This window comes from Terrapene carolina, unplaced genomic scaffold (assembly GCF_002925995.2).
Source record: "Terrapene carolina triunguis isolate 2854851 unplaced genomic scaffold, T_m_triunguis-2.0 Scaffold234, whole genome shotgun sequence".
In the NCBI taxonomy this organism is placed as follows: Eukaryota; Metazoa; Chordata; order Testudines; family Emydidae; genus Terrapene; species Terrapene triunguis.
The window spans coordinates 17119709-17146870 of NW_020664585.1; the positions used below are offsets into that span (position 1 = coordinate 17119709).

At 40.8% G+C, this 27162-nt stretch overlaps 1 protein-coding gene across 2 annotated transcripts in view; it reads left to right on the forward strand.

The window, feature by feature from the left end:
- The window catches only part of LOC112120431 (protein HIRA), a 60216-nt gene that overhangs the window by 29750 nt on the left and 3304 nt on the right, over positions 1-27162 (forward strand). For both annotated transcript variants that reach the window (XM_026656910.2, XM_026656911.2), the window contains 13 exons: positions 6294-6399; positions 7017-7244; positions 8117-8202; positions 9433-9627; positions 10755-10925; positions 15378-15582; positions 16467-16571; positions 17567-17715; positions 19701-19862; positions 21075-21133; positions 22291-22396; positions 23947-24069; positions 25844-26007. In XM_026656910.2, coding sequence (XP_026512695.1) covers positions 6294-6399; positions 7017-7244; positions 8117-8202; positions 9433-9627; positions 10755-10925; positions 15378-15582; positions 16467-16571; positions 17567-17715; positions 19701-19862; positions 21075-21133; positions 22291-22396; positions 23947-24069; positions 25844-26007 — 1859 coding nt within the window. The remainder of the gene's footprint in view (positions 1-6293; positions 6400-7016; positions 7245-8116; positions 8203-9432; positions 9628-10754; positions 10926-15377; positions 15583-16466; positions 16572-17566; positions 17716-19700; positions 19863-21074; positions 21134-22290; positions 22397-23946; positions 24070-25843; positions 26008-27162) is intronic.

Here is a 27162-nt window from a genome sequence, read left to right on the forward strand (position 1 = left end):
TTTCCCTGCTATGTGTTTGGAGAGTGTGTGTGTATCTCCAAGCAGGGGAAGAATAGTGTCTTTGTAACTAAAGGATATAAAATATAATAATAATACAGTGTTATGATGTACAAAGACAGCTGTAGAATAAGTTCAGCTTGTTAGAATTTCCTCTTTTGAGCAAGCTGCTACTATTTTATAAAACTTATTGGGCCTGATGGATTTTACACATATGTAACTTATATACAGTTATTCATTTACACTGATGCAAGCGAGAAGACTCCAGTATGTCATCTCAGTCCCTCTTCTCCCCTCCCGAAAAATCCACAATGGCTCCCATCTCCAAAAATGATTCCCTTTTCCTTTAACATGAAGTTCTTTAAGTGTCCACACTTGTTTATGTATCTGACCCTCCTGGTAGTTTCTCATTCAGAAAATTAAACATAGCTGCTCTATTCTTGAATAAATAATTTAGTTATATCAAAGGTGTTGCAGTGCTATGTAAGAAGGTATGCATTCCTTTGTGGCCGAGTGTAGCAGAAAGGTCAGGTTAAGAGAGTTTCAAATCACGAGGCAAGTATCAAACAGAACACATTATAGGGGGGAGGAGGATAGCTCAGTGGTTTGAGCATTGGCCTGCTAAACCCAGGGTTGTGAGTTCAATCCTTGAGGGGGCCACTTAGGGATCTGGGGGAAAATCAGTACTTGGTCCTGCTAGGGAAGGCAGGGGGCTGGACTTGATGACCTTTTAAGGTCCCTTCCAGTTCTAGGAGATAGGATATTTCCATTAATTTAATTTAAATTTATCCCACCAATCACAGCATAGAACATAGCAACCTTCCAAGCAGCTGTGTTTTTCTAGAGGGTATGGAGTCTAGTGTGGGTTTTGTCCAGAGTCCTGTATTGTGTGGGAGGGACATCATGCTTTTCAGCTATCTTCCAGCCCAGGTCCCACTTCCCTGTACTGCTGCAAGAAGCCTTAGGATTGCCAGGCGTCCGGTTTTCGACTGGCACGCCTGGTTGAAAACGGACCCTGAAGGCTCTGATCAGTGGCGCAGCGGGGCTAAGGCAGGCTCCCTGGCTCCGTGCAGCTCCCAGAACTGGTGACGTGTCCCTGTTGCCCCTAGGCACAGGGGTCAGGGAGGTTCTGCGTGCTGGCCCCGCCCCGAGCGCCGGCTGTGCAGCTCCCATTGGCCGGGAACAGCAGCCAGTGGGATGTGTGGGGGGCAGTGCGAGCGCAGGCACCTTGCAGAGCTGCCTGGCCACGCCTCCGCCTAGGGGCCGGACATGCTGGCCGCTTCCGAGAGCAGGGCGGAGCCATGGCAGGCAGGGAGCCTGCCTTAGCCCCGCTGCACTGCCAACCAGGAGCCGCCTGAGGTAAGCGCCGCTTGGCCGGAGCCCACACTCCAACCCCTTGCCCCAGCCCTGAGCCCCTTCCTGCCCCCAAACTCCCTGCCAGAGCCCACACTCCAACCCCTTGCCCTAGTCCTGAGCCCCCTCCCGCACCCAAACTCTCTCCTGAAGCCTGAACCCCTTCCTGCACCCTAACCCTCTGCACCAGCCCTGAGCCCCCTTCTGCCCCCCCAGAGCCCTCACCCCCTCCCGCACCCCAACCCATTACCCCACCCCAGTGAAAGTGAGTGAGGTTGGGGGAGAGTGAGCAATGGAGGGAGAGGGACTGGGGTGAATGGGGGCGGGGCCTCAGAAGGGGCAGGGCCTCAGGGAAGGGCACGGGGCAGGTGTGTTTGGTTTTGTGCAATTAGAAAGTTGGCAACTCTAAGAAGCCTGCAGTGACCATTGCATGAGCACGGACTCCTCCTCTACTCCAGTGGTAGTACTAGCACTAGAGAGCAGGACTGTCTGCAGCATGTCTTGCTGTATGGTGACACAGCACTGGGAAAAAAAACCCTATTTTTACACACACTCACTCTCTCTCTCTCTCTCTCTCTCTCTCTCTCTCTCACATATGTCTTGGGAATGACCTGCATTCAGCTGCTCCATTATGTATTCTGACAACCCTGCCTCCCTGCCATCATTCATCCTGTCCACCGTGGGCTGCTGTGGTGCTACAGCTGAGCTAGGGAGACGCGCTTGCAATTCTCCCCTGTTAGACTAGAGAGAGGCCAAGATGGCAGCAGCCCCATGCGGCCCCAGCCCCCACTGTGCCAGGCAGTAAGAGGTCTGTGGTGGTGGGGGGAGCTGAAGGGGTGAGGAAGAGGGGTAGGGGCAGAATGGAAGAGGCTGTCCCAGGTTCCTTCACTCAGGCTCCCTCCACCGCTGGACAGCATCACAAGTCCCTAGGCTGCCACTGCATCCAGCCCACATCCCCTCTCTCTTCTCCAACTTCTTCAACACCTTTCCCCCCTCAGCCCTAGCTCTCTTCTCTCCATAACAAACTCTCTTCCTGCCTCTGGCTCCCTCCCTGGTGGCTACTAGCTATCCTCAGTCATCTTTGTCTCCCCCTGCTGATGCCCAGGCAGCAGGAAGGAAAAGGAAGAAGTAGCCTGACTCTAAAGCAAAGGGGTGAGGAACAGACGGGCGCAGGGATAGACTGGAGGCAGCAGGCTGCGGTTCTAGGAGAAGGGGGAATGGGACTGGCTGCAGGGGGCAGTAGCAGAGGGGGATAGAAACATTGGGGGCAGAGATAGAAGGGGTATATGCTGAAGGGCCATGCTGGGGGGGATGGTGAAGAACAGGAGCAGCAGGATCTGTAACCATTAGAGGGCACTCCCCTCAGAACCTGGGAGTGCTGAGATACAGAAATCCTGCTCTCAGCAGTATCTGTGAAACCCACTGGCAAAATGTATGTCATTCTTCTCTAGTGACTGGCCCCTACAGAGGATAAAAGATTCTGCTACTATCAACTACTTCATTAGCTCAGGTGGTCAAGGTCTGTGCTGTGAATCTAGAGGTTCAACCCTGCTGATGACCAATGTGGGGATCAGTATGTTTCCACATGATGGAATTTCTTCTGATTTTTTTTTTCAGTTTTGTTTTTTAAACCTAGAAAATTACATTTTAAAAACTACATTAAATGAATGTTAAGGTTGCAATGTCAAGAGATACCAGAATTGAAGTTGCAAATACAACCTTAATTCAGCCTTCTTGTGTGTTATGATGCAGTCTTTAATTACATGATCCCCTGCTATATTTTCCACAGGCCCTTGCCACATTCACTTCACAGGATGGATGGTGCTCTGGGCATGTATCAGGGTTGTATAGTGAATGAGGTGGTTGTCTTTAGAATCCTTGTCTCATTTATTGCAGAAGTTGGAAGGTGTGTGGTGAATGAGGCAAGAGAAAGGTTAGTCTCATGGTTAAAGCCCTAGACAACTGGATTCTATCCCTGCCTCTGCCACAAAGTTCCTATGTGATGCTGGACAAGTCACTTAAACTAAAACTTTCACAGATGGCCAGTATGTATTTCCCAGTTTTCGGGTGCCCAAATTGAGACACACTGAGCCTGATTTGCAGATGTTTTGAGCACTAAAGGCTGTAAAATATAATAATAATACAATGCAATGCAATATAATGCACCTGAAGTCATTGGGAGCTGTGCTTTGAACATATAAAGTGCTATAATAATGCCCCCCATCTGTAAAATTGAAAATGTTAATACCCTAGGGATGTATCCTGAAAATAAATCCGCTAATGATTGTGAACTACTCAGATGCTATGGTGATAAGTGCCATAAAAATGAGGAAATTAATAATAATAATTTTGTCTTCAGAACAGGGTTTGAATAGTAAGCAGTAAGTAAGCATGGGGCCACACATTGAATGATGAGGATAGAAAGGAGTATTGAATAGTTACCCATTCAGTGAGCACTGTCCAATCTATGCACTGAATGAGGCAGGAGGTCCTGTGGGGAAAAATAGTATGTGAACATGTAATTGAAGACTATCAAAATGCATATGAACAACAGGGCCGAATTAAGGTTGGACAGGCCACTTCAATTCTATCATGGTTACTTCGGAGTTCTTGACTTTGCAACCTTAATGTTCTTTTAAAATAGTTTTATTTTAATTATATTTTATACCTTGCAGTTCTGTTGAGCCTTTCATTTGAGGATATCTAACATTAGTTAAGTTTCCCACCACCCCTGTAAAGTAGGTAATAAGTATTCCCATAATAGAGTGTATAGAGGACCACTGGGAATTGTGTACCCATACCGATATACCTATATTAGACCTAAAAGCTGTTTACTCAGGCAGCAGAATATGTACAGTTTGGTCAGGTGTCTGTATGCCTTCTCCATGGATCTTACTGTCAAATTCAGTAATATTTCGTATAGAGATTTCCATCAAAAGACTTCAACGTATTTTACTTACATTAATAAGTTAAGGCTTGTGTGCTAAGTAGTATAATTGCATAAAGGAGTGCCTTGCTGTACTTGCTGCTGTAGTATAGCAGCTTTGTGTAATTTCGTTACCTATGCAAAGAAAAGACTGCCTCACCTGCAAGTTACACCTTTTTCAGTGTTATAAAGTTTTAGAAGCAATATCCAGTTAACATTTTTGACTGTATGGGTAAATGTTCTTGTGGGCTATTTGAGAGACAATAAGTGATCAGCAGAATGCTTGTTGTTTTATATCCTGTTTAGGAAATCAAATTTGTTAGGCTAAAATCTTAGTAATATGGAACAATTCCCAGAAGTGCAGTTTCAGTCTTCTACCCGGGTCTAAAATCAGACTGACTTGGAACAGGGAAATCTGAACTGTACATACTGCCAGAACTGTCTGAGCTTTCTCTATTTTAGAGTTGTAAATTTGTACCTATCACTCTTATATCTGAGCACCATTACATTTTCAAAAATCTTTTCCAAAAAGGGAGATAAGACACTGGTCTATATTATTTATTATTTTATTGTGGAAGCACCTAGGAGCCCCAGAACAAAAAGTGACATTGTCAGTGTCCAGTGATGGATCCTTGAATATGGTTTTACTGGTGCTTCTTGATGTTCATCTGGCATTGTACTCTCAGACAGAGGCACTGACTATCTCCATCATCAGTGGATATCTACACTATCCCAATGTTTACATCTGAATCCAAGAATTTTTTATCTGTCCAGCAAGCAGAAAACTTACTAGAAGAAACTTGACTCACTTTCCAGTTGGGAGTTTGGGTTATCTAAAGTTACCTACTATCTGGGACAATTTGACTGGGTGTGGCACTGCAGATCCTATGGTAAAGACAAAGAAACCTTTCTTTGTCTCTCATGCAGCCGTGATACATGTTTTTAAAAAATTGTTTGCAATTGGGCTGACTCGGCAGGACTTCTGCCATCAATGCTCTGCTGTCTTAATTTCATCTGTGACACATCATCTGTAAGTTTCTGTTACCTGTTAGGGGGAAAACTGCATTTAGGAGCTACTGGATCAGTGGTCAAGGCCTCTTCTAGCAAAAAAAACAAAAAACCCCAAGTCTCTGAATAGTGGGCCACATTTGGAAGGTTATTGCCTTATAAGGGCCACAAGGGCTTTTTAAAAAAAACTTATTTTACAGACACTGTTGAGGCCCCCAGAAAAATGCTGGTATGGTGCATATGCTGTGTACCAGAGTAGCCATGCCTATGTGGGCAGTATACTAAAGCAAAAAACAAAAATCTAAACTAAAGACTAAACCAGAGACTATTGGGTTTGTTCCAGGCTCCATCTGGCTTCTATTATTGCTGATACCACTGAGGGATGGAATCGCAATGGAGCAGAAATGGCTGGTCATCATTCAGCTTGTATATCTTCTCCACCACACTCTCTGTATGTCTTTTCTATGTAGATTGTAAACTCTTTGGGGCAGTGACTGTCTACCACTCTGTTTGCCTTACATAGTGGCCCCCATTCTCGATTGAATCCTACACATTACCATAGTACTGTGATTCTCAGTGCTTAAAAAGGGAAGCTTTTTAGTTGCTTATGTGCTGAATGCTGCCCTTAGCCCAATTAGTGGGCATATTTAGCACATACTTTCTGAAGCAAATGGATTTGTATTCTTGCTTTGTGGTTCACCTTTAATATTTAACATTTTAAATTCTTCCAGTTTTATCCCTAGTCTTGGTTTTTCACTGTCCTGGTCATTAATGTGGGTGAGCACCGTGTTCAAAAGCACATGCCTGTATGTAGTCACTGGTTATCAAACACAGTCCCTTGACTATCCCATGTTGCCCACTTCTTTGATCACTTCAGTAGTTGCTGGTGTAATAAATCCTATGCTAACCATTTATTTTTACAGTAAAACATCTATGGATTGCATAAATGCAGCAAAGAAAACTTTTTAAAACTCATGGTTTCAAAACAAAGATCTTTACTGTCTTTCAGGACCTTAAATGGACTTGGGATCTTGGTGTGTTCCATGGACGGATCAGTGGCTTTTTTGGACTTTTCCCAGGATGAACTTGGAGATCCACTTAGTGAGGAGGAGAAGGTACTATGAGCGCTCAGGACAAATGTGATCATCCATTCTTTTTCATTACAATAATAATCTCAAAACTCTTCATAGAAGCTTGTAGTTGACTGATTTTCATATTATAGAAAAATGTGGTCTTGTCTGCTTTCCAAAACCAGGGAGTTTTTTTGTAAAGTCAGCCATCAAGTTCAGAAACAACTTGCGGTATTAAGTATCCTTTCCAGAGTAGAAACTGTCTTGGCAAATACCCATTTGCTTACATTGCATTATACATTTGAAACATTTATCTGGCCTAAGTAGTGAGGAGTGACTTCCTGATTTCAAAATTATGGTTTAAAATTACTCTCATGAGCTTGTATGTAAGTCTTTTTAACGTGCTTTGCTATCAGCTGGATTTTCCACCTTATCACTGCTAGCAACAGAATTTTTGCCACCCTGGTTAAGTTAGTTAATGAGTTGGATGTTATCTAAAAAATATAATGAGAGAAAAAAAATCTTTGAATGATGTGTAAATAGTACTGAAGGCACTTGTATATTGATACTAATAAATATGTGTAATGTCTATATAGCACAATCACTGATGTATTGGTAGCAGTTATAATCAGGTTTTGTTTTTACATTTTTAACACCCATAGAGCAACATTCATCAGTCCACCTATGGTAAAAGCTTAGCGATAATGACTGAGGCTCAGTTGTCCACCACCATTATTGAGAATCCAGAGATGCTGAAGTATCAACAGAGACAGCAACAGCAGCAGATGGAGCAGAAGAATGCAGCAATACGGGAAGCAGCAGGGACTGCAACGGCAGCTCCCAAAGTGGCGAGCATGGTTAATGGTGAGAGTTTGGAGGACATTAGAAAGGTAGGCCTTTTGAATGGTGATTTTATAGTATCCAGTACAAATTTGATAATTATCTAATTAGAGAGAGATGGTGCGCGAGGTAATATCTTTTAGTGGACCAACTTCTGTTGGTGAGAGAGACAAGCTTTTGAGCTTACACAGAGCTCTTCTTCAGGTCTGGGAAAGGTACTCAGAGTGTCACAGCTAAATACAAGGTGGAGCAGATTGTTTAGCATATGGAGTTAATATGGTGTAAGAGACTATTCACAGTGAATTGGGCAGTTATGACCTTTGTCCTAGGACCTCTGCAGTCCTAGGACAAAGGAGGGTTAGTGGTTTATAGATTGTTGTAATGAGCCATAAATCCAGTGTCTTTATTAAGTCCATGATTTTTTAGTGTCTAATGAAGTTATGAATGTAAACTCCCAGGCTCATCTTTTGAAGGTGTTGAGCCGGTTTTCTTTGAGGTCGAGGACTGAGGTCAGATATGAAGTGATGGTTTTGTGAAAAGTGTTCTACCTTGTATTTAGCTGTGATTTATTGTTTGTATTATGGTGGTGCCTAAGAGCACCAATCACAGATCTGGGCTCCATTGTGTTAGGGACTATACAAACTCTTATTAAAAGACAATCCTTGCTCCATGGAGTTTACGGTCCTAAAAACCCAGTTTGTTTGTGCTGGCAGGAAGGCAGATCGAGTGAGAGAGCGTGCAAATATTTGGGGCCTCTTTGGTTCAGAAACACAGTTGGGGGGAGGGGGGGCGGGAAATCTTCCCTGCAATAAAGGTTATAATTATTGATCAGCATTTTTCATTTCATTGCACCTAATCAGAGTCTTGTGTCAACTGGAGAAAGCATTCATATTAACGTTATTTTCTCCCCTTCCTCCAACAGAATCTTTTAAAGAAACAAGTTGAAACACGGACTGCAGATGGCCGGAGGCGGATCACACCTCTCTGCATAGCTCAGCTGGACACTGGGTATACTTGGAAGTGTTTTACTTTTCTTATCTCCCTTGACCTTTTCATCTACTTCTTCCAGTTCACACTGACAAAATTTAGGTCCATCTTAAATCCATTGCATATTATAATACCTTACATTTAAGAACTTTTAAGATGAATGGATTTCAGAGTGCTTTATAATGATCACTTTACCTGCCATTAAAATGCAGCCACTTCTAGGGTAGAAAGTGGCAGCTGTTCTGTGAAAATAATACTGCAGAATAGTTTAAAGAAAGAGAAGTGAAAATCATTTCAAATTAAATACACAGACATTTAGGTGAGAAGAATGTAATAATCCCACTTGGAATTTGGCTGGTATGTGATTGCGAACACTTGTTCCAGCACATTCCAAGTGCTATGGGATCTTGAATGACTGAGTGGTTCCATCCTTGGTTTCCTGTCTCAGCCAAAAAATGTTATTTTTCCTCTTCTAGAAATATACTGTGTATTGAATCCTTCAGTGTTTTAGATTATCTGGATTCGTGTCCTCAGAATGAGCAGCTTTAGCTATTGTTTTTGGAAGAGGGAAGTTCATGGAAAAAAGATCCCAAGATCAGAGCCACGGGTGAAAAATAAACTCCCTTTTCCAAGGAGCTTGTTGTTATACTTCTGTTGTCCAAAGCAATTTCTAAAGCATGTGTCTACATCCTGTGTAATCATGCCAGTCATGATTAGAACTCGGTAGCTGGCTTTTGCTGGAAATATCCTGCAGACAGTTGTGAAAATCTACATTTATCCCAGTGTTCTCTTAATAGTAAGATCTAAGAGCCAGTCTGGAATGCTTAGTGTTAAGAGACAGGTTTTCTACCATCAAAAGGTCAGCTTGTACTGTTAACTTCAACAGGACTAAGCTAATGTTTTGCATCTGTCAACTAACTCTATAAAAAACTCTTTAACTTAAAACATGTTTTCACCAAAAATGGGAGAGCTCCCTTTTTTTGTTCTTCAGCTGTACACAAACAAATATCACCCCGAAGCAATGCACATCCCTTCTGCCTCATTAATTAGCAGAGATAAACCGCAAAGCACCACATTGGCCTACATTGCAGTAGAGATGAGAGAAAAATATGTGGAAAAAATGGAGGGATTTTTAAGTGTGTCCATTATACACACACACAAGTGATATTAAAATTAAATTAAAATACTTTAAAAAAAAATACTGATTTTTAAAAAATCATATGTACTTGCTTTTAATCTTTTTTGGTATAGGGATTTTTCAACCGCATTCTTCAATAGTATCCCGATCTCTGGATCTCTGGCTGGCTCAATGATGTCTTCTCAAAGTAATCAGCAACTGATGTCATTAGATTCCAATGCAATCAATTCCCTCGGCACTTCCAAGCCTTCTCTAGAACCACTGGCAGCCAGTATAAAACCAACAGATGACACAATCAATAAAGATGGGTCAGTGTTTGCAAGAGGTTTCATTTCTTTTAACATAGATGACTTGGCCTTCATAATTCTCTAAATGAGCAGGTGCTAAAGTGGTTTCCCTGCTAGAAAATATTAATTGAGAATCTAATATTGTCTTGCATACTTCAGGATTTTATTAATATTCAATTACTCTTTTAATAGTGGTGGGAACTAATTATACCAAATCAATGTTTTTTGTGAAGTCAGTTTATCCTTGTTAACATCCAATGTGCACCACTATGCGGCACTTACTAAGAAGTCAACTAGCATGAACGCGTCTGTTTTCCTTGAGGAAATGCATCCATTGTCAGATTGAGCTTTGAGCTGGGATATAACTAGTAGCTTTAAAACACTGCCGTTTACTTAATTAAGCCTCCCAGGGCTGAACAAATCCCTAGGCGTGCACTGGAAATGCTCTTCTCCAGTGCAGTAAGATCTATTTTGATTGTTATCCATTGGAGTAACCACTAAATCATCCTTACAAACACTGAGCTGCTATTAGTACAAGATTGAAGCCCCCTTAAAACCTCTTTATTCAGTCTAAATTGAGTATTTTAAAAGTGAGCAAACCTTATTTAGAGGATTTTTTGTGATGTAAGGTCCTGTTGTGTGGTTCAAAGAGTTTTTGCAAGAACCAGGTTATGTGGTTTGAACTGTAGTGTAGGCAACAGCTAGGCTTGTGTGTAACATTTTCAGCTTGCTGCAGCAAAAGAAATTTGCAGCGGAGACCTACAGATCATTTCATGCTGCTCTACTGCATATACATAATCACTAATTTATTGTACTTGGACACTAAATGCCTACAGATAATATGTATTTTTAATCAAGGAATGAGAATTCTAAAGAATGAATCAGTTGGATATAGCTAGATGAAAAGACTTTATGCAGCAGCATTAAGATTTCAACTCTCGGATCTATTATAAATAATTTTTGAGAGTAGAGGATATTGACACATGAAAGGATATGGTGTGTATTAATTCACACACGTCCAAGAGTGGCCAATTTAATTAAACTTCTAGTCCATGTAGAAGGTTTTGATAAATGCTGATTTATTTTTGAGTACTACACGACTCCAAATATATTTTCAATCTTTGTTTTTCTCTTTCCTCCTTTAATAGTGTAAATGCTACCTCTGCTTCAGCTGCTCCCCCTGTATCATCTTCGTCTGTGCTAACAACTCCATCTAAGATTGAACCTATGAAAGCATTTGACTCGAGATTCACAGAACGATCCAAAGCCACCTCAGGGACTTCTGCTGTAATAAATACAAATCAGACGGCCATAGACAGGTAAGTGATGGTACAGAGCAGGAGAGGGCACACAAGCAGACAGTGTTAAAACAATATGATTCTCTGAGGTATGGATGCATCAGTGCTGGGATTCTGGAGATTAACTCAGATCTCTATAGAATGAGGCAATGAAAAAGAGCTACTAGTAAGAAAAATTTTCTGAGGTAACATTATCCATGGATACTCATAATTATGTTTTCAGCCTCAAGCATATGGGACCAAGAAAACTCTTCAGATCTTCCTTAGTTAAAACTTTTGTTTCAAGATAAAATCATTGTATACGAGGTCTTCATGGAAGACAATAAAATCTAGCCTGCCTGTAACACGGAGTTCCATCTCAACCTAAATTACATTACATAGAAAATAGATCCCAATAGCTGCAGACATATTTCAGTTTTGTGCTGAGAACCTCGTACAGGCGATAAATTTTCTTTTCAAGTATTTGTCTGTGGAGCCACATGATCAGAATCTAGAAAAGGAAAACCTTTCAGTTTGGTGATGTGAGTCTGTGCATGTTATAACACATGCACACACACCCCCCTTAACAAATCATGTAGAAGGTCAGTGTCTTGCCAGCGAGCTATGTAGTCACCCCATTTACAATAAATACAACATTTTTTTTCCTGTCCCATATTTCCTCCCCTAAAACTGTCCTTTTGCTTAAAAAGAAAAAAGAAAAGAAAAAAAGCCACTATTCTGGGGGATTGGAAGGTAGCAAATTTTGTACCTGTATTTTAAAAAAGGCTCATGAAGTGATCAGAGGAATTATAGACCTAATCCTTACATCTGTAGCTGGAAAATTGCTTTAAACAATAATTAAAATAAAAATAGAATAAAAAAACACCTGGAAGATCATTATATGATAGGGTCTAACCAGCACGGTTTCTGCAAAGGAATATTGTATCTGACTAATCTTAAAATTCTTTGCATGTGTCAATAAAGTAGTGGATAAAGGAAAATCAATGGATATAATTTATTTAGAGTGCTGATAGGCCTTTGACAAGTTCCTTCATGCAAGAAGCTACTAAAGAAGCTAACTAGTCATGGAGTGAGGGGCAAAGTATTGTCAGGGATCAAAATGTGGCTAGGAGACAGAAAACAAAGATTAGGATTAAATGATCAATTGTAATGCATAGCAAAAAGGTTTGAAGTGGGTGCCTCAAGGTTTCATACTAGGTCCTGTGTTGTTTAGCACAGGGGCTCTGAACCTTTCCAGACTAGTGTACCCCTTTCAGGAGTCTGATTTGTCTTGTGTGCCCCAAGTTTCACTTCGCTTAAAAATTACTTGCTTACAAAATCAGACATAAAAATACAAAAGTGTCACAGCCACACTAGTATTTATCAGTTGCTCACTCTCTCATTTCTACCACGTAATTATGAAATAAATCAATTGGAACATAAATATTGTACTTACATTTCAGTGTATAGTATACAGAGCAGTATAAACAAGTCATTGTATGAAATTTTAGTTTGTCCTGACTTTACTAGTGCTTTTTATATAGCCAGTTTAAAACTAGGCAGATATCTAGATGAGCTGATGTATCCCCTGGAAGACCTCTGCGTACTCCCAAGGGTACATTTATCCCTGGTTGAGAATCATTGGTTTAACATATTTATTAATTATCTGGAAAGGGGGTGAGTAATGAGGTCGAACAATTTGCAGGTGTGACACAGTTATTTTCAGATACTTAGGACCAGACAGGATTGTGAGGAACATCAGAGAGATCTAAACAAACTAAGTTTATGGACATCATCATGGTAAATGAAATTCAGTGTCAGTAAATACAAAGTGTAATGCACATTGGAGGAAAATAATTAAACTACTCTGACACCATACACAGAGTTCTAAATTATCTGTATCAACTCAAGAAATGGACCTGGGTGCCGTCATAGTCATTGAAGACCTGTTTAATGTGACGCTGTGGTCAAAAAAGCAAACAAGATGTTAGGGTACCTAAGGAATGGGCTTGTGAATAACATGGAGGATGCTATAATGCAATTACACAGAGAATATTATAATGCAATTATATAAATCAATGCTGTGGCCTCATTTGGAATAGTGTTTGCAGTACTGGTCACACTATCTCAAAAAAAGGATATTGCCGAACTGGGGATCGGCGGAAAGTAACAAGAATGACCTTGGGCTTAGAAAAACTATCATATAAAGAGAGATTGAAAAGAATGGGATTGTTTGTCTTAGAAAGGAGGTGCATAAGTGGTACACGATAAAAGTATAGAAAATAACGAATGGTCTAGAGAAGGTAGATCAGGAACTTTTGTTCTGCCTGTCTCCTAACTAAAGAGCAAGGGACAAGCAATGAAAATTAAAGAATGCAAATTCAAAACCAGTAAACACACAACATGTAATTAGCCTGTGGAACTCATTGTCACAGGATTTTGTTGAGGCCAAGAACTTAGCAAGATTCAAAAAGGGATTCAACATTTATATTGATATCATGAGTATCCAGAGTTTTCAGATTAATAACAAAAAAATTGAAAAGGCTATTAAACTTCATGTTTCAGGCTTGGAGCCAATCTCTAACTACTAGAAACCAGGATGAAATGTACTATGGGGGGCAGATTACCCCACATCTGCATACTGTGGGATTCTTAAACATTCCTCTGAAGCATCTGGTTCTGGCCATTGTGAGAGACAGGACACTGGACTAGCAAGACCTTGGGTCTGATCCAGTAGGGCTGTTCCTGTGTCTCTAATGGGTATGTTTACCGAGACTCAGTTGCATGGCAAACTGGCCTACAAGTATGTATGTGAGGTACAGTGTCTTTTCTGCCCACTTCCCAAAGTCAGAAGGGACATGGGTTGGGTACCCCTGTGAGGGAGGGAGGGAAGTAAACAGTAGTATCCCAATTCACAGCTTGGGAAGCTGGAGGGACAGCAAGGTGGTGACTTGTCTGAGAGTCACTGTGATCTATTATCATGGCATAGGGCTGGGGGCCAGGAGACCTAAGTTCTCATCATGATTCTGATACTGATGTTCTGTATAATGTTGGGCAAAAGTCATTTAACCTTTCTGAGTCTGTCTTTCCATCCAATAAAATGGGTGTAACAATATTTACTCCTGAGGCGGTGTTGTGAACCCTATCTAATGTTTCTAATGTGCTACATAAATGCAAAGAATTATGGACAAACAGCAGTAGAACTGGGAATATAAATCACTCCCCATCTTGTACTCATTTCTCTGTTCTGTGGAGAAGAGAGGAGAACTACTCTTAAAATTCCTTGCATGTTTAGATCAGCACAAGATGAAAAATGCCCTTCCTCCCACCCTTCCCAGGTAAATGTCTTGGAAAGCTGGGGGTAGGAAGAGGCTGCAAAAAAGGTTTTTATTACAACCTTAACAATAACTGTGATTCCTGATGGTCATCATAATGTGTGTGTATATATATGTGCATTGAAAGCCATTGTTTCAGAGATGTCAAGCATGCGGTACATGTTAATTTACAGCCCTTGTGTTCTTTTCATTTGCAAGCTTGCTACTGTCAGTTTTGTTCTCTTCCACCTCCCTCACTTTGCCCATCCACCTGCCCCAATGGAATCGCTCCATTACAGCTGTAATGGAAACCAGTCTCTTTAAGCAAAATTCTAGTTGTCATCTGATTTGGATATTATAATTGCTCTTCATGTGGTGCAGTATCCATTAAATGGTAAAATAAAACTTGTTTTTTTTGTTTTTTTTTTTAAGTATCTAGTTGCTGAATAATGTGTTAGTGCAGAGGTAGCCAACCTGCGCCTGAGAAGGAGCCAGAATTTACCTATGTACATTGCCAAAGAGCCACAGTAATACCTCAGCAGCCCCCCATCAGCTCCCCTGCACCTGCCAGCAGCCCTGCTGATCAGCGCCTCCCTCCTTCCCCATGCCTCCTGAGGCATGCAGGAGGCTCTGGGGGGAGGAGAAGGAGCGAGGGCATGGCAGGCTCAAGGAAGGGGGCAGGAAGGAGCGGGGGCCTTGAGGGAAGAGGTGAAGTAGGGATAGGGCCTGTGGCAGAGTCAGGGGTTGAGCAGTGAGCACCTCCTCCCCCCTACCACCACCTGCACATTGGAAAGTTGACACCTGTAGCTCCAGCCCCGGAGTTGGTGCCTATGCAAGGAGCTGCATATTAACTTCTGAAGAGCCGCATGCAGCTCTGGAGCCACAGGTTGGCCACCCCTGTGTTAGTGCAAGCCACCACAGCCTAGTTTACTATTTGTTTTTTAAGCAGAAAATTTACTTGAAGAAGCTGCATTTTGTATGTTCCATATTTGCATTTGCACAAAGGATTGAGTAGCCTTTTCTTACCTTAATTTTTTTCCGCTGCATCTTTTCAGATGTATTCAAACAAGCCTAAGAATACACCTGATGCTTAGCTTGAAAGCTAATAGTGGATGGATGGGTAGCAGCTTTGAATATAACTTATGTAAATTATGAAACAAATCTTTTACTTTTTATGCAGATTGAAGGATCAGAATTTAATTAAAGAGAATAAGCCCAAGGATATCCTGGAGAGCAGCAGTGACAGTGAAGAGAAGATTCCAGCTACTAAACCGCTGTCTCTGCCCAAGCGTAAACTAGAACTTGAGGCAGAAACAGTAGAAAAGAAGAAAAAAGGCAGGCCTCGAAAGGACTCCAGACTAGTACCTGTGACTTTAACTGTTCAGGTAGTCAGTATGTCAATAATTTAATTAATGTGCATAGTATTAGTATTTATGGTTTCTACTATTCATTTACTAAAGCAAAATGTTGTCCTTGCATTAGATTAGACAGAAGGTGGTCAAGTGAAACCAGGAGTGCTAAGGTTCCTCAAAATTTTGAAGCTAGTCCTCTTGCTTGCTTTTTATCTAATTCTTAAGGTTTAAAATGAAGGTGCACATAATGTAACAAATCTGTATGCTGTGCACATACAAATATTGCAGACACTAACTAAACAGTATGTATGTAGTATTGGAGTTAGATGCAGGACCTTGGCTTCCAAAAACACAGATGTCTGCTGCTTGAACTAAATGAGAAACTCCATCAGCTGTCAGCAGTATGATTCAAGAGGGTGGCATATTTATAAACACTTGAGGAGGTATGCCCTTCCATTCAGTACAGGGCAGTAGAGTACATACCTAGCTAGTACATTATGACAGTACTTCCCATCCTTCGGTTGCAATAGCCCTTTTCATTACCAACATTCAAAGGCTGGCCTTGCCCTGAAACATACCGGAGCTTCCATTAATTTAGTACAGATGGAAAGTGTTAAAGATGGCCTAATGCAGGCCGCAATGACCACATATTGTTCCTGAAAATTCTTAGCAGCTAGTTTAGAGAATGAAGACACAGTATTTATGCAATATGTATTTAAAAAAAAAAAAGTTTTTGCATGAGGTTTTTCTGATGTGTGTTTAAACATTTGTTGAGGTTTCCCTCTTGGCAACACAATCTGGACTAGGGTATATCTGTACTGAGGTGCTTTTGTGAGTGATAACCGTGCACTGTTCCATTTGTTCATAAGATTTTCTTTTTGTTTTTAATTGCTCTGTTTGTTACTTTTGTTTTTCAGTCCCCAGCTGCACTGGCCTCTGAGAAGGATGCCACTTGCATCTCTGCACCAGCATTAGCACTTAAACTGCCAACCCCAATCCCACAGAAATCGTTTACATTGCAAGTAAGTGGATGACAGCAACATTGTTTACTTAAAAGGCATTTTTCCCAAGAAATGTTTACTTTGCCAAAAATATCCTTAAGACACTCAGAATAGTTATATTAAACTGAAGGATTGGAGCAGAATTCCTTTGCCTTGTCCAAGAAGGAGCTTTACCCACCCCACTTTCTTCTAAGACTTTCCCACTTGGCTCCTTCCTGCCACTGTAGGCCTCCCAACTGCCTCTTCCCCTCCCCTACCTGACTTGGCTTCGGGACCTAAGTAAGTCACATGCACCCTCTGGCTTTTGCCTTCTTCCTTCCTACCTCACCTGCAGAGGCAATCCATTTCAGCAATTCATTCCTCCTTTTCTCACCTGACTTGGCTTCAAAGACAAACATATTTTCCCCTCTTAGGCGCCCCCTCCCTTCTTCCTTTATTTAGCCTTGGTGTTTCAAGAGAAGTGGTGGCAGCAGGAACTCCAGACAGGGCTGGTGCTTTCTCTTCACACATGTGCCACAGACAGCTCTCTACATAAACTGGGCATTTCCTCTGAGGTCTCTTCACGCGATAAAGTGACATGCTCAGCACCTGGAGGGCCTAACATAACACTGAATCATGTACCTACTAGTCCCTTGTCTGTGTGCTTTTACCATAGAAGTCTGGCTTTGACTGCAGGAATCCTGAAAGGCTGCAGCATCAGCCTTGTTTGAACTAGATTTGGTGTCCAGGATTTAGGAAGAACAGATGACTGAAAATATAAACCCTTTTTTCAATTGGTGGGCTCAAAATACACACAAATTATTGATGGGGAGTAGCCTTGAGTGACCAGTTGCCTTTGGAATCTCTTCCTTTTGAAGTAATTTGGTGTATTTTGAGGATATTTTAAACAAAACTCCAGAGTGTTTTCTCTATCAGATGCCAAGGTTTAATTGGGCCCTATTTTGGACCTACATTACTTGACACTTCCCTGAGCAGTTTTCCTCTGTGTAAAATGATTTTCCTTTTCTTTTTTTCAGGTAAGTTCAGATCCCTCCATGTACATTGAGGTGGAGAATGAGATGACCACAGTGGGAGGTTCCAAGCTGAGCAGGTTAAAGTGTAATCGGGAAGGCAAAGAATGGGAGACTGTCCTCACCAGTCGAATTCTTACTGCAGCTGGAAGCTGGTAAGAGAAGTTGCTTGTAGAAGTAGAAGCCTCCAGAAAAGGAGCGATAGTCCTTTGGCAGGAGAAAGTATTTAGGGCTGTATTGTTACACTATTAAACAAGTGGTTAGTGGGAAACCTTATTCAAGGTTCCCTTTGAGAACTTCCGATTACATGAATAAAATATATAGGTATTTAAAATTTACCAAATTTTAATAGCTTCAGAGAATATTGCTACCCATTTGTCTTTATTATTTTAACCCCTGGTGCACGGTATATTTTGCAAAATGTTTAGTTAAATTCACTATTACAGTGCATGACAGGATCCCTTATTTTTATGGAGTTGTGTGATTCTTCATAGTGCAAAACATCTTCCTAAGACCTTTCTCTTCTTCCTCTTCTTGCCAGCCTGCTCTAGGACACTTATGTTCTTCTTTCCTCCTCCTGTAGCATTAGTAACCGGGGGCACTGGCTTTGTTGATCATTGCGGTTTGCTGTTTTTTTGGTTACTTCTTTTGTAACCTGTACACAATGCTTTGGTATTAACCATGTGATATGAATAAATATAATATGCACTGTATGTAGACCTGATGGCAGCCTCACTAGTGAATTAGCCCCTAGGGTCCTGACCTAACCAAAGTCTTTATAGCATCCCGTGTCCCCATTAGCCAATTAAAATACTTTCTTTGTCAGACATTGCATTCCTCCATTAAATTCCCCCATTAGAGTGGACTGAATGATTAGAAGCAACAGTTGTTTAAACAGCAAATGCCACAATGATTGAAGGTTTAAAAGAACACTATAAATAGAATATTTTTGTGGGATACATGTTTCCTCAGAGATACTTGCAGTTTCTCCTCCTTCTCAACAGCAGCCTTTAGTTTTTGCATCAGAAGTTTAATTTAAACTGTGTGATCTTGTTGAGGTCCAAACTGTGACAAAGGTACCCACAAGTCTGGTTCACAGGAATTCATCTGAACCTTTTTCTGGTTTCACACCTTTAAGAGTTATGCTGAGTTTTGGATTGGAACAAATTAAACTCATAACTCACAGCTGAAATTGACAAGTTTTACATGTGTTTTTGTGAAGCTGCTATGTTTTGAGCTGTAATGTTTTGAAGAAGCTCATATTGGCCCAAGTTGACTCAGACTTCAGCCCAAGCCCACCACAAGGTTGGGTTAGCCTGGCCTGAGTTTCAAGCTTGTTAGGAAGAGGGTTGGTTACAAAGTTATATACAGCTGTTATCAGAGCTCTCCTTCATACCGTGTCCTGTCATCCATAACAGTAAACTGCAAACTCCCGATCATTCACATACCTTATCCAGTGTTTAGATTGGAAGCATACCCTAGAGCAGGATAGAAATAAGTATGTAAAATTTGGGCCAAAATCTCCCATGCTCTTTAATGAAGGAGGTAGGAAGCTCTACCTTTACAGTATAAGCCTTCCTCACTGACGGAAATGCTATCCAACACCGCCTTTGAAACATGCACCCAGGGCTTTGATTGCAAGGTAATTCAAACCTTTAACCTCACATCACCATGAAAGGGACTTTTACATTTTGTCATCTAGCAATTCCCTACTTTCACTTCGGCAATGCTCTTGCCTGCTAGTGCACAGCTCCCTCCCTGCCTTCTAAAGAGAGCCTCGTCATTCCATTGTCTTGACAGACCATTCTCTCTGTACATTTTTGTGTGTGTGGAAACGGTCTTGTTTCAAAAAAACAACCTCTTCTTCATATGGCCAGTATGCCGAGGCTTATTCTGACCAGGCACGCCTCCTTTCCTTCCCCGCTGATACGTCGCAGTCACCTCCATCTGCTGAGTGAGAGACTTGAATTTAGGATTCAAAACCACATTCTCCTGTGTTTTTTGGCTGTGCTTTCTGGAGACAAGTTTTCTGAATCCTCACACTTTATCAGTGGGACCTCCTTCAAGTTGTGTGATAACCCAAGAGATCTTGCCTCTTTCATTTAGCTGAATTTAAATGTTTCCTTTTGATCATTTTCAGTGATGTGGTGAGTGTAGCCTGTGAGAAGAGGACCTTATCTGTATTTTCAGCTTGTGGTCGTCGCCTTCTCCCACCTATTATATTGCATTCGCCTATCTCCGCTTTACATTGCACAGGTTCCTACGTCATGGCTCTCACCACTATTGCTACGCTGTCTGTGTGGTGAGTACTAAATTATGCTGTCATGACTGCCAGTAAGCATGGGCTGAGTTTGACTGGTTACCTTACTGCTTCCAGTTAATGACTTTGATTGGGGCTGATAAATGTTTTTTTTTCTAGTGGCTGAGTTGGCATGTGCCTGCTGATGCTCTGGTTCAAATCAGGTTCGCTTTCGATCGAGTCTTATTTGTGGATGTGATATTCAGCCCTATGTAGAGGGCCCACCATGCAAGACATATGTCCTGCCTGCTCTCTTTTGCAGGCTTAAGTGGAACTCTGCACAGGGGTGAATTTCACCCTAGAAAGTGGATGGTTTATCCTACTAAGGGTAATTTGTTTAAGCTGCCTTCTAGGACAGGGTGATTTTAGTCTGTGGAATTAAGGGAAAGAAGGAAACATAGAAATCATTAAAATCTTCATTTTTAGTAAATCAACATTGACATTTGAAGAGTATTGTCTAACAGCTAGAGCAGGGATCGGCAACCTTTGGCACGCGGCCCATCAGGGAAATCCGCCGGCGGGTCGAGATGGTTTGTTTACCTGCAGCAGCTGCAGGTTCGGCCGATCGCAGCTCCCACTGGCTGTGGTTCACCGTTCCAGGCCAATGGGGGTGCGGGAAGCGGTGGCCAGCATATCCCTGAGCCTGGAGGGGCCTGGAACGGCAAACCGTGGCCAGTGGGAGCTGCGATCGTCTGAACCTGCGGCTGCTGCAGGTAAACAAACCATCTCGGCCCGCCGGTGGATTTCCCTGACGGGCCGCGCGCCAAAGGTTGCCGATCCCTGAGCCAGAGTATGGGCCTAGGAGTCAGAAGGCATGGGTTCAGTTCCCAGCTCTGCTGTTGACTCACTTTGTGACCCTGGACAGTTCACTTAACCTCTCTCTACATTCGTTTACTTATCTGTAAAATGGGGCAAATAATTCATACCTATCTCACAGATGTGTTGTGAGACTTAATGTTTGCATAGTGTGATGAGATTCTCTAACAGAAAGGAGGCCATAGAAATGCAAATAATTCTTTTTATAATCCTTTTCGGAAGCAGGGGTGCATACAGCTCTGCTTTGCTATTTTCTGCCTTGCCAAAATTGTGAAGAAAATATTAAGTTACAAATTTTAATCAGGAACATTCTAGAAACTGATTTGTTATATGATTGGCGTATTCATTTCTTTTTAATGTATAGATTTCCCTCCTCCCCCCTCTTTTCTCTCCCTTCAGGGATGTTCATAAACAGTCAGTGGTTGTTAAAGACGAGTCTCTGCAAACAATATTAGCAGGTAATGAAAGGGCACATTTACCTGCCAACCTTAGTCTTTCAGTCCTCCTGTAATATATTGAGCCATTAACGAGTGTGCTAAAATTCTACCTACCCCTGTAAAGCAAAAATAAATAGGTTTTCTTCTGTACATAGTTGGGTGTTAAATGGAAATCACTGGGTAATGTTTCATTACCACAGAAACAATCAAGATAAAAATATAAGGAGATAGCAAACTATTAAGGATCCTGTAATTTGTTTTGTTTTTAAATGTGGAAATGCAATGTTGTAGAGTTATCATGAAACACTTTCTAATCTGGTGTATAAATCCCATAACACTATTGCAGTCCCCAATGCATATCTTGCATATAATCAGATATTTTAAAACTTAACTGATCAGAAATTATCTGAATTTAACAAATCTGTTTTCTGCCCTTGTCAGTATCTGGCAAAAAAAAATCAGCGTTACAAGAAACGCACTGGCCTTCTATCTGGATTTAATCTTAGTAGTATTAATCAAAGGCAGTTTGAGAAGTATTTGTATGTGTGTGTGGTATGAACCCAGCAGACTGCAGAAGTCTTCTCAGACAGACAACCACAAGCCCTGGTCAATTGGTCCTGTGCTCAAAACATGCTCCGTAAGACTGTAGAATCAGAACATGTTGGTAAGCAGGAGATAATGAATATCTGAGCATTACAGCATGTTTATCCACACCTTCCCAAGCATAGTTTGTTAGGAGATTGGCCTGGAGATACCTGTAAACTGAAGGGTTTATTTTTAAAGATGACAGAAAAATAATTGGGTGAATATTCTGCCCTGAGATACTGCAAATATTTCCCTTTTAACCAACCCTTTATGTATATTGCAATTTCTCCAGATTATTTAATGATATTTGCAAAGAAATGACACATGTAATAGTACACAGAACTCAGTGCTAAGAGCCCTGGCTTCTAAATCCAGCTCTGCTACTGACTTGCTTACGTGCATTCAGTGAGTTACTTCACCTCTTTGCCTCAGCTTCCCTGCCAGTAAAATGAGAGTAACACTAGTCACACCTGTTTCAGTAGGGCTCTTGCGAGGATTAATTAATGGCCGTACAGCACTTTAAATGTGTAGAGTTTTAAATGTTATGTAATGATTACTTCGGAGGAAATCATGTGATTTGATTTAATCTGTAGGAAGTGATACATCCGTCTCTCAAATTTTGCTGACTCAGCATGGTATACCAGTAATGAGTCTGTCTGATGGAAAGGCATATTGTTTTAATCCTTCTCTTTCTACGTGGTAAGTTGCACATTCTTTCCTACCTTTTATAAAGTTGGCTGTGATAGCATGCCAGTTCTGATTTACTGCCCCTTAATTCTGTACTCTGAAAACTAACCCGAGCGGAAACACTGGGCTTGTCTTCTACTTTGCTCCCCACGTACTAGTACATGGATGGCTGAGCCAGTCCCTTTCATGTTTTTATAATTCAGTACTGTTTAAAATAAGCCTTGTAAATTAAAAGCTTAAACTGAAATTTATTTCCTTACCCTTTTTTCCCCACCTGTTACATATATACTCTGATTTGTTGTCGTAGGGTTGCTTGTAACTGACTGGAAGTTGACATGGATTTAAAATGGTTTGGTCATTCAGACGTTCATGATTTCTGAATGTAAAAGATAATAGTCTTTGGAAAAAATTAGTCCAGAACAGCTGCCAGGAAACTTGGATGCTCTCTTATATTTAGACGGTAGTTTGTGTGTTTAGATTAATATTTCTTTAAATAAATTGGAGGGAAAACACCCCAGAGAAAATCTAATTTTTACTGCCTGGCACTAGTCCATGTCTGTCACAGCCTTGATATTATTCACAGTTAAGGTTGACCCTGAACTTAAATCCTGCTGTCTTTTTCTCCACAACAATTAAACCATTGAAGAATGGAGGATGGAATCTGAATTTCCTGTCACTTTTCTGTTTGTGCCACATTCTCAGATTTATATAAAAGAATAGTCCCTTAGTCACCAGCTCAAATTAACCATGATTAAACAATTAAGATTACTGTAAGTATTTGTGCCATTGTGTATCTTAGTTGTCTGATAAGCATACAAGTGGCATTCATTTGAGCAACCAATTCCCCAGCCTGTCAAACCCATGTAGATGATAGCCTTAATTAGGTGTAGGAAGTGGGAGTTGTAGCTGTCAACTCTCCCCTGTCAGTATGAAGGAGGCATCATATCTTCAGTGTAAGGGAAATGCCAGAATGGCTGATCAGCAGTCTGAGAGTAGGGTCTGATGTGTGGAGGGTCTTGGAGTAAAGTTAGTTTCATGATGAGAAAGTAATTACCTAGGTTCCATACAGCCTTGGTCCTACAGAGGATTTGAATTTTTGTTTTCAATATGGAACCTGTAAAATGTGCCAGTGGATTTTCTCTTATGCTTCTCAGAGCTCCAAGCCAAATCCTGTTTAGGTTATGTGACTAATCCCATTGACCTCAATGGGACCATTTGTGTAAATAAGGTGAGCAGGATTTGGCCCAAAGCCTTGTACGTTGCACCAGTGTGTATCATTAAATTTATTAATCTAAATTTGGGTTATTGTTGATTATGTACTATATGTATTGTCTGACTTTTGAACCAACCTTTGTACTTTTGCATAATTTAAGCACTATACCCAGATGTAGAGACACTCTTTTCTTAACCTGCGTATTATATAATTTTAACGTTAGCTTTAATAATTTTTTTATTGTGAAAATGCAAATCGAGTATAAAGCAGAATAGAACAGAGTCATCTGCCACCTGATGGACCATTCACTGTGTTGTAATATGTTCTTGTTTTCCCCCCCCACCCACAGGAATCTTGTCTCTGACAAACAGGACTCCTTAGCACAATGTGCAGACTACAGGAATAGTTTACCATCCCAAGAAGCCATGCTGTGTTCAGGACCCTTAGCCATAATACAGGGACGAACATCAAAGTATGCATTTAGGCATTTTATTTGTGTTCGCTGATCAGCCAAGTGGTCTGTTTCTGCTTCATATACAGTAAACTAAATTGCCTGGTGTTAATTTCTGTTGTGCTGTCTAGTTCAGGTGACTGAATGCTTGAATTACTTAGTTATTTTCAGAAATATCAGTGGGTTGGAGGGCTAATCTGTCAATCAGATTCGTACAGAGAGTGTTTAAGCCTTACATCTTTGTAACCTTGTATCTGTTTAGCTCAGAGAATATTTGGGTAGTAAGAAGGCTGCACACTATGCTTAATAATTCTACTTTTTTAGTTCTTCCTTACCTGTTGGTGCAGTGTTTCTCATTTATGTTTATAGAATATCACTTTGTTTATCTAAATTGGATTTCTTACATTTTGCATTGTGATTTTATAACTTACTTATTGGACCATCATCCCAAAAGTGGTTTGGTCTACAAGCTTCAACTTTGGTTTATTCAGTTGTCCTTAGTTGGCTTTATTCTGTGGAGTCTGAAAATTTTAGGGAAGATTGGATGGTTAATTAGTCATTTGCTGCATATTTTTAACTTCTGATCACACCACCAGGGAATAGCAAGAGCCAGTTGAAGTGTCCATAGACAGCTCAGTGGCTCATCTTCACCTGCTACTCACATCCCTGGTTTCTAATTTATATACTCTCTCATAGCCAACTTTGATTTTATTTTACTAATTTTTATGCCCACATGAGAGGGGCTGTAGGTAGGGTAATTGGACTTATTTTCCTTCTTTCCTTTTAAAAAAAAAAGTCAAGAAAATTAGGATTTAAAAATAGAAAGAATGGAAATAACAGTTTGGATTTATTTTGTAAAAAAGAAAATATCCAGATGAAAAATTAGTTAAGGTTTGTAAAGATGTTTTAGTTACTTCAAAAAGTAACTTTATTAGAACATTGTAGTTAACTTAGAAAAAAAGAATTTCCAGCCTTTTACAAAGACCATTTATAAAACTAGCCTTCATTTAGTTTCCTGGCTTTCACAATCTTCTGGGTGGGGGTTCAGGAGTGTTCTAAAGGGTTATATAAACATACAAGAAGACAGCCCCTACCCTGGAGAGCTTATAATGTTAAAGACAAAAACCAGATGAAGGGAGGACAAAAGGGATGCAGCATACAAGCAAAGTGATCAGGATGATGATAGGAACTTACTGTGTTAGTTTCATTCTGTCCATTTTCTTATATATTTCACTTTATAATGTAAATTAAACTATATAAACTGAGCTTTGCTGTGGTGGAGGGGAGTGGTGCACACTCAGGATTGAAGTGAGCAAGAGGAGGGGGTTATGGGAGTGGGGAGGAGAAAGGAGAGAGGTAAATGAGGAGGTGGTGGAGAACCAGTGGACAAGGGAGAGTGGGGTTGGGCACCTGAGAGGCTGCAGTGGTAGGAGAGGGATGGGTGACAAGGGAGAAGTGGTCAATGATAATATAGTAAAATCCAGTTTCCAAGTTGAGTGAATGATGATTTCAGGTGGCTTTGGAAGCTCCTATTGGTTACTGCTCCCCAGGTGGAAAGTCTGAAGGGACTGGGGGATCATTGAACCTAGTGCCCTGGTGCCAATGTAGACAGGTCTGAGGGGTCTTTCCATCTGTCGGGTGCAGAAGATTTATAGGCAGTGGCCTTTGGCAGTAGAGGTGCAAACTGGGAAAGCACCAAATACCATTGATATGTGAAAGACTAGAAGAATGGCTTCTGCACTAGGGGAATTTTTTTCTAATTGTTCTCTGACTTTGTGCAATGTTTGGTTTATAGTTCAGGAAGGCAAGCTGCAAGACTGTTCTCCATGCCTCATTTAGTACAACAAGAAACAACACTGGCTTACCTGGAGAATCAGATAGCAGCGGCACTTATGTTACAATCCAGTCATGAATACCGCCATTGGCTCCTTATCTATGCACGGTACCTAGTTAATGAAGGTGAGCTCTGATATGCAATGTTATTTCTTTGCAGATCTGATGGATTTTTCAGAACTCCCGTATTCTCATTATGTATGTGACTGTTCTCAGTGTCCTTTTGTTTGGCACCTCTGTGGTTATTAAAAACAAAAACAAAAACAAAAAACTTCAGCGCATTTGCTTCCAAAGGTGGTCCATAGTGGAGGCTCTTTTGCTTGTATGTTAAATATAGATAGTGTACTGGGAGGAGAAGTGCCATCTCTGGATTTAAGTATAGAAATACACATTACTTAATAGTCAAATTATCCCCCAGGATCTATATACTGTCCCCAATAGCAGCTGCTGCTGGATGCTGTAACACCCTCATAAAGCATGTAATTTTTAGTAATACACCATGAGGAAAATTTATTACTGACTCAATTGGTGATCACATTTTGTCCTGCAGCAGAGGAATTACTAACCCTTTGTGACTTTTATCATGGCTAATATAGCTGCAGAAGTTCTACTCTTATTCATGTAAATGTCTAAACTGTAAACAAAAATTCTGCTAATCTATTTAATGTAATAGCTTGGAGCCGTGAGTTACATAGGTTAATTTTTGTTTATGCAAAGAAGGGGGTGGGGAATAACTTTCCATTTTGTTAATTTCCAATTTTTGAGTATCTTCTTTTTCTACATTATTAAATAAGGATAACCAACTAGCCTTCTCTGTCTCTTTCAGATTTTACAGCTCTCTAGCATATCTCCACATGTCTGCTTTCCAAATTAAATGGTCCCCCTTATCTTAATCTCTCCTACATGGGACCTTCTCTTCACCCACATAACCATTTTACATATGGGAAAACTGTGGCAGAGGTGAAGTGGCTCACTTACAGCCACACACTGAATTACTGGCAGAATCAGAATCAAATTCAGGAGTTCTTGCCTCTCCATCCCAAATTCAATGCACTAGATTACACTTCTCTAAATAAATGTGGTTCTCTCACTCCCTCCTTAACCAAGTTTAATATTTGATTCTTGATCTGTCCATAATGACACCTAGTTATTTTTCTAAGAAGTTAAAACTAATTCAGAACCTAACTGGCAAACTGAAAAATATGCACTACATTAAACCTACTCTGAACATTCAATTTTGCTCAGTGTTTTATGCCACTGCACTGTTCACCCAGTCTTCCA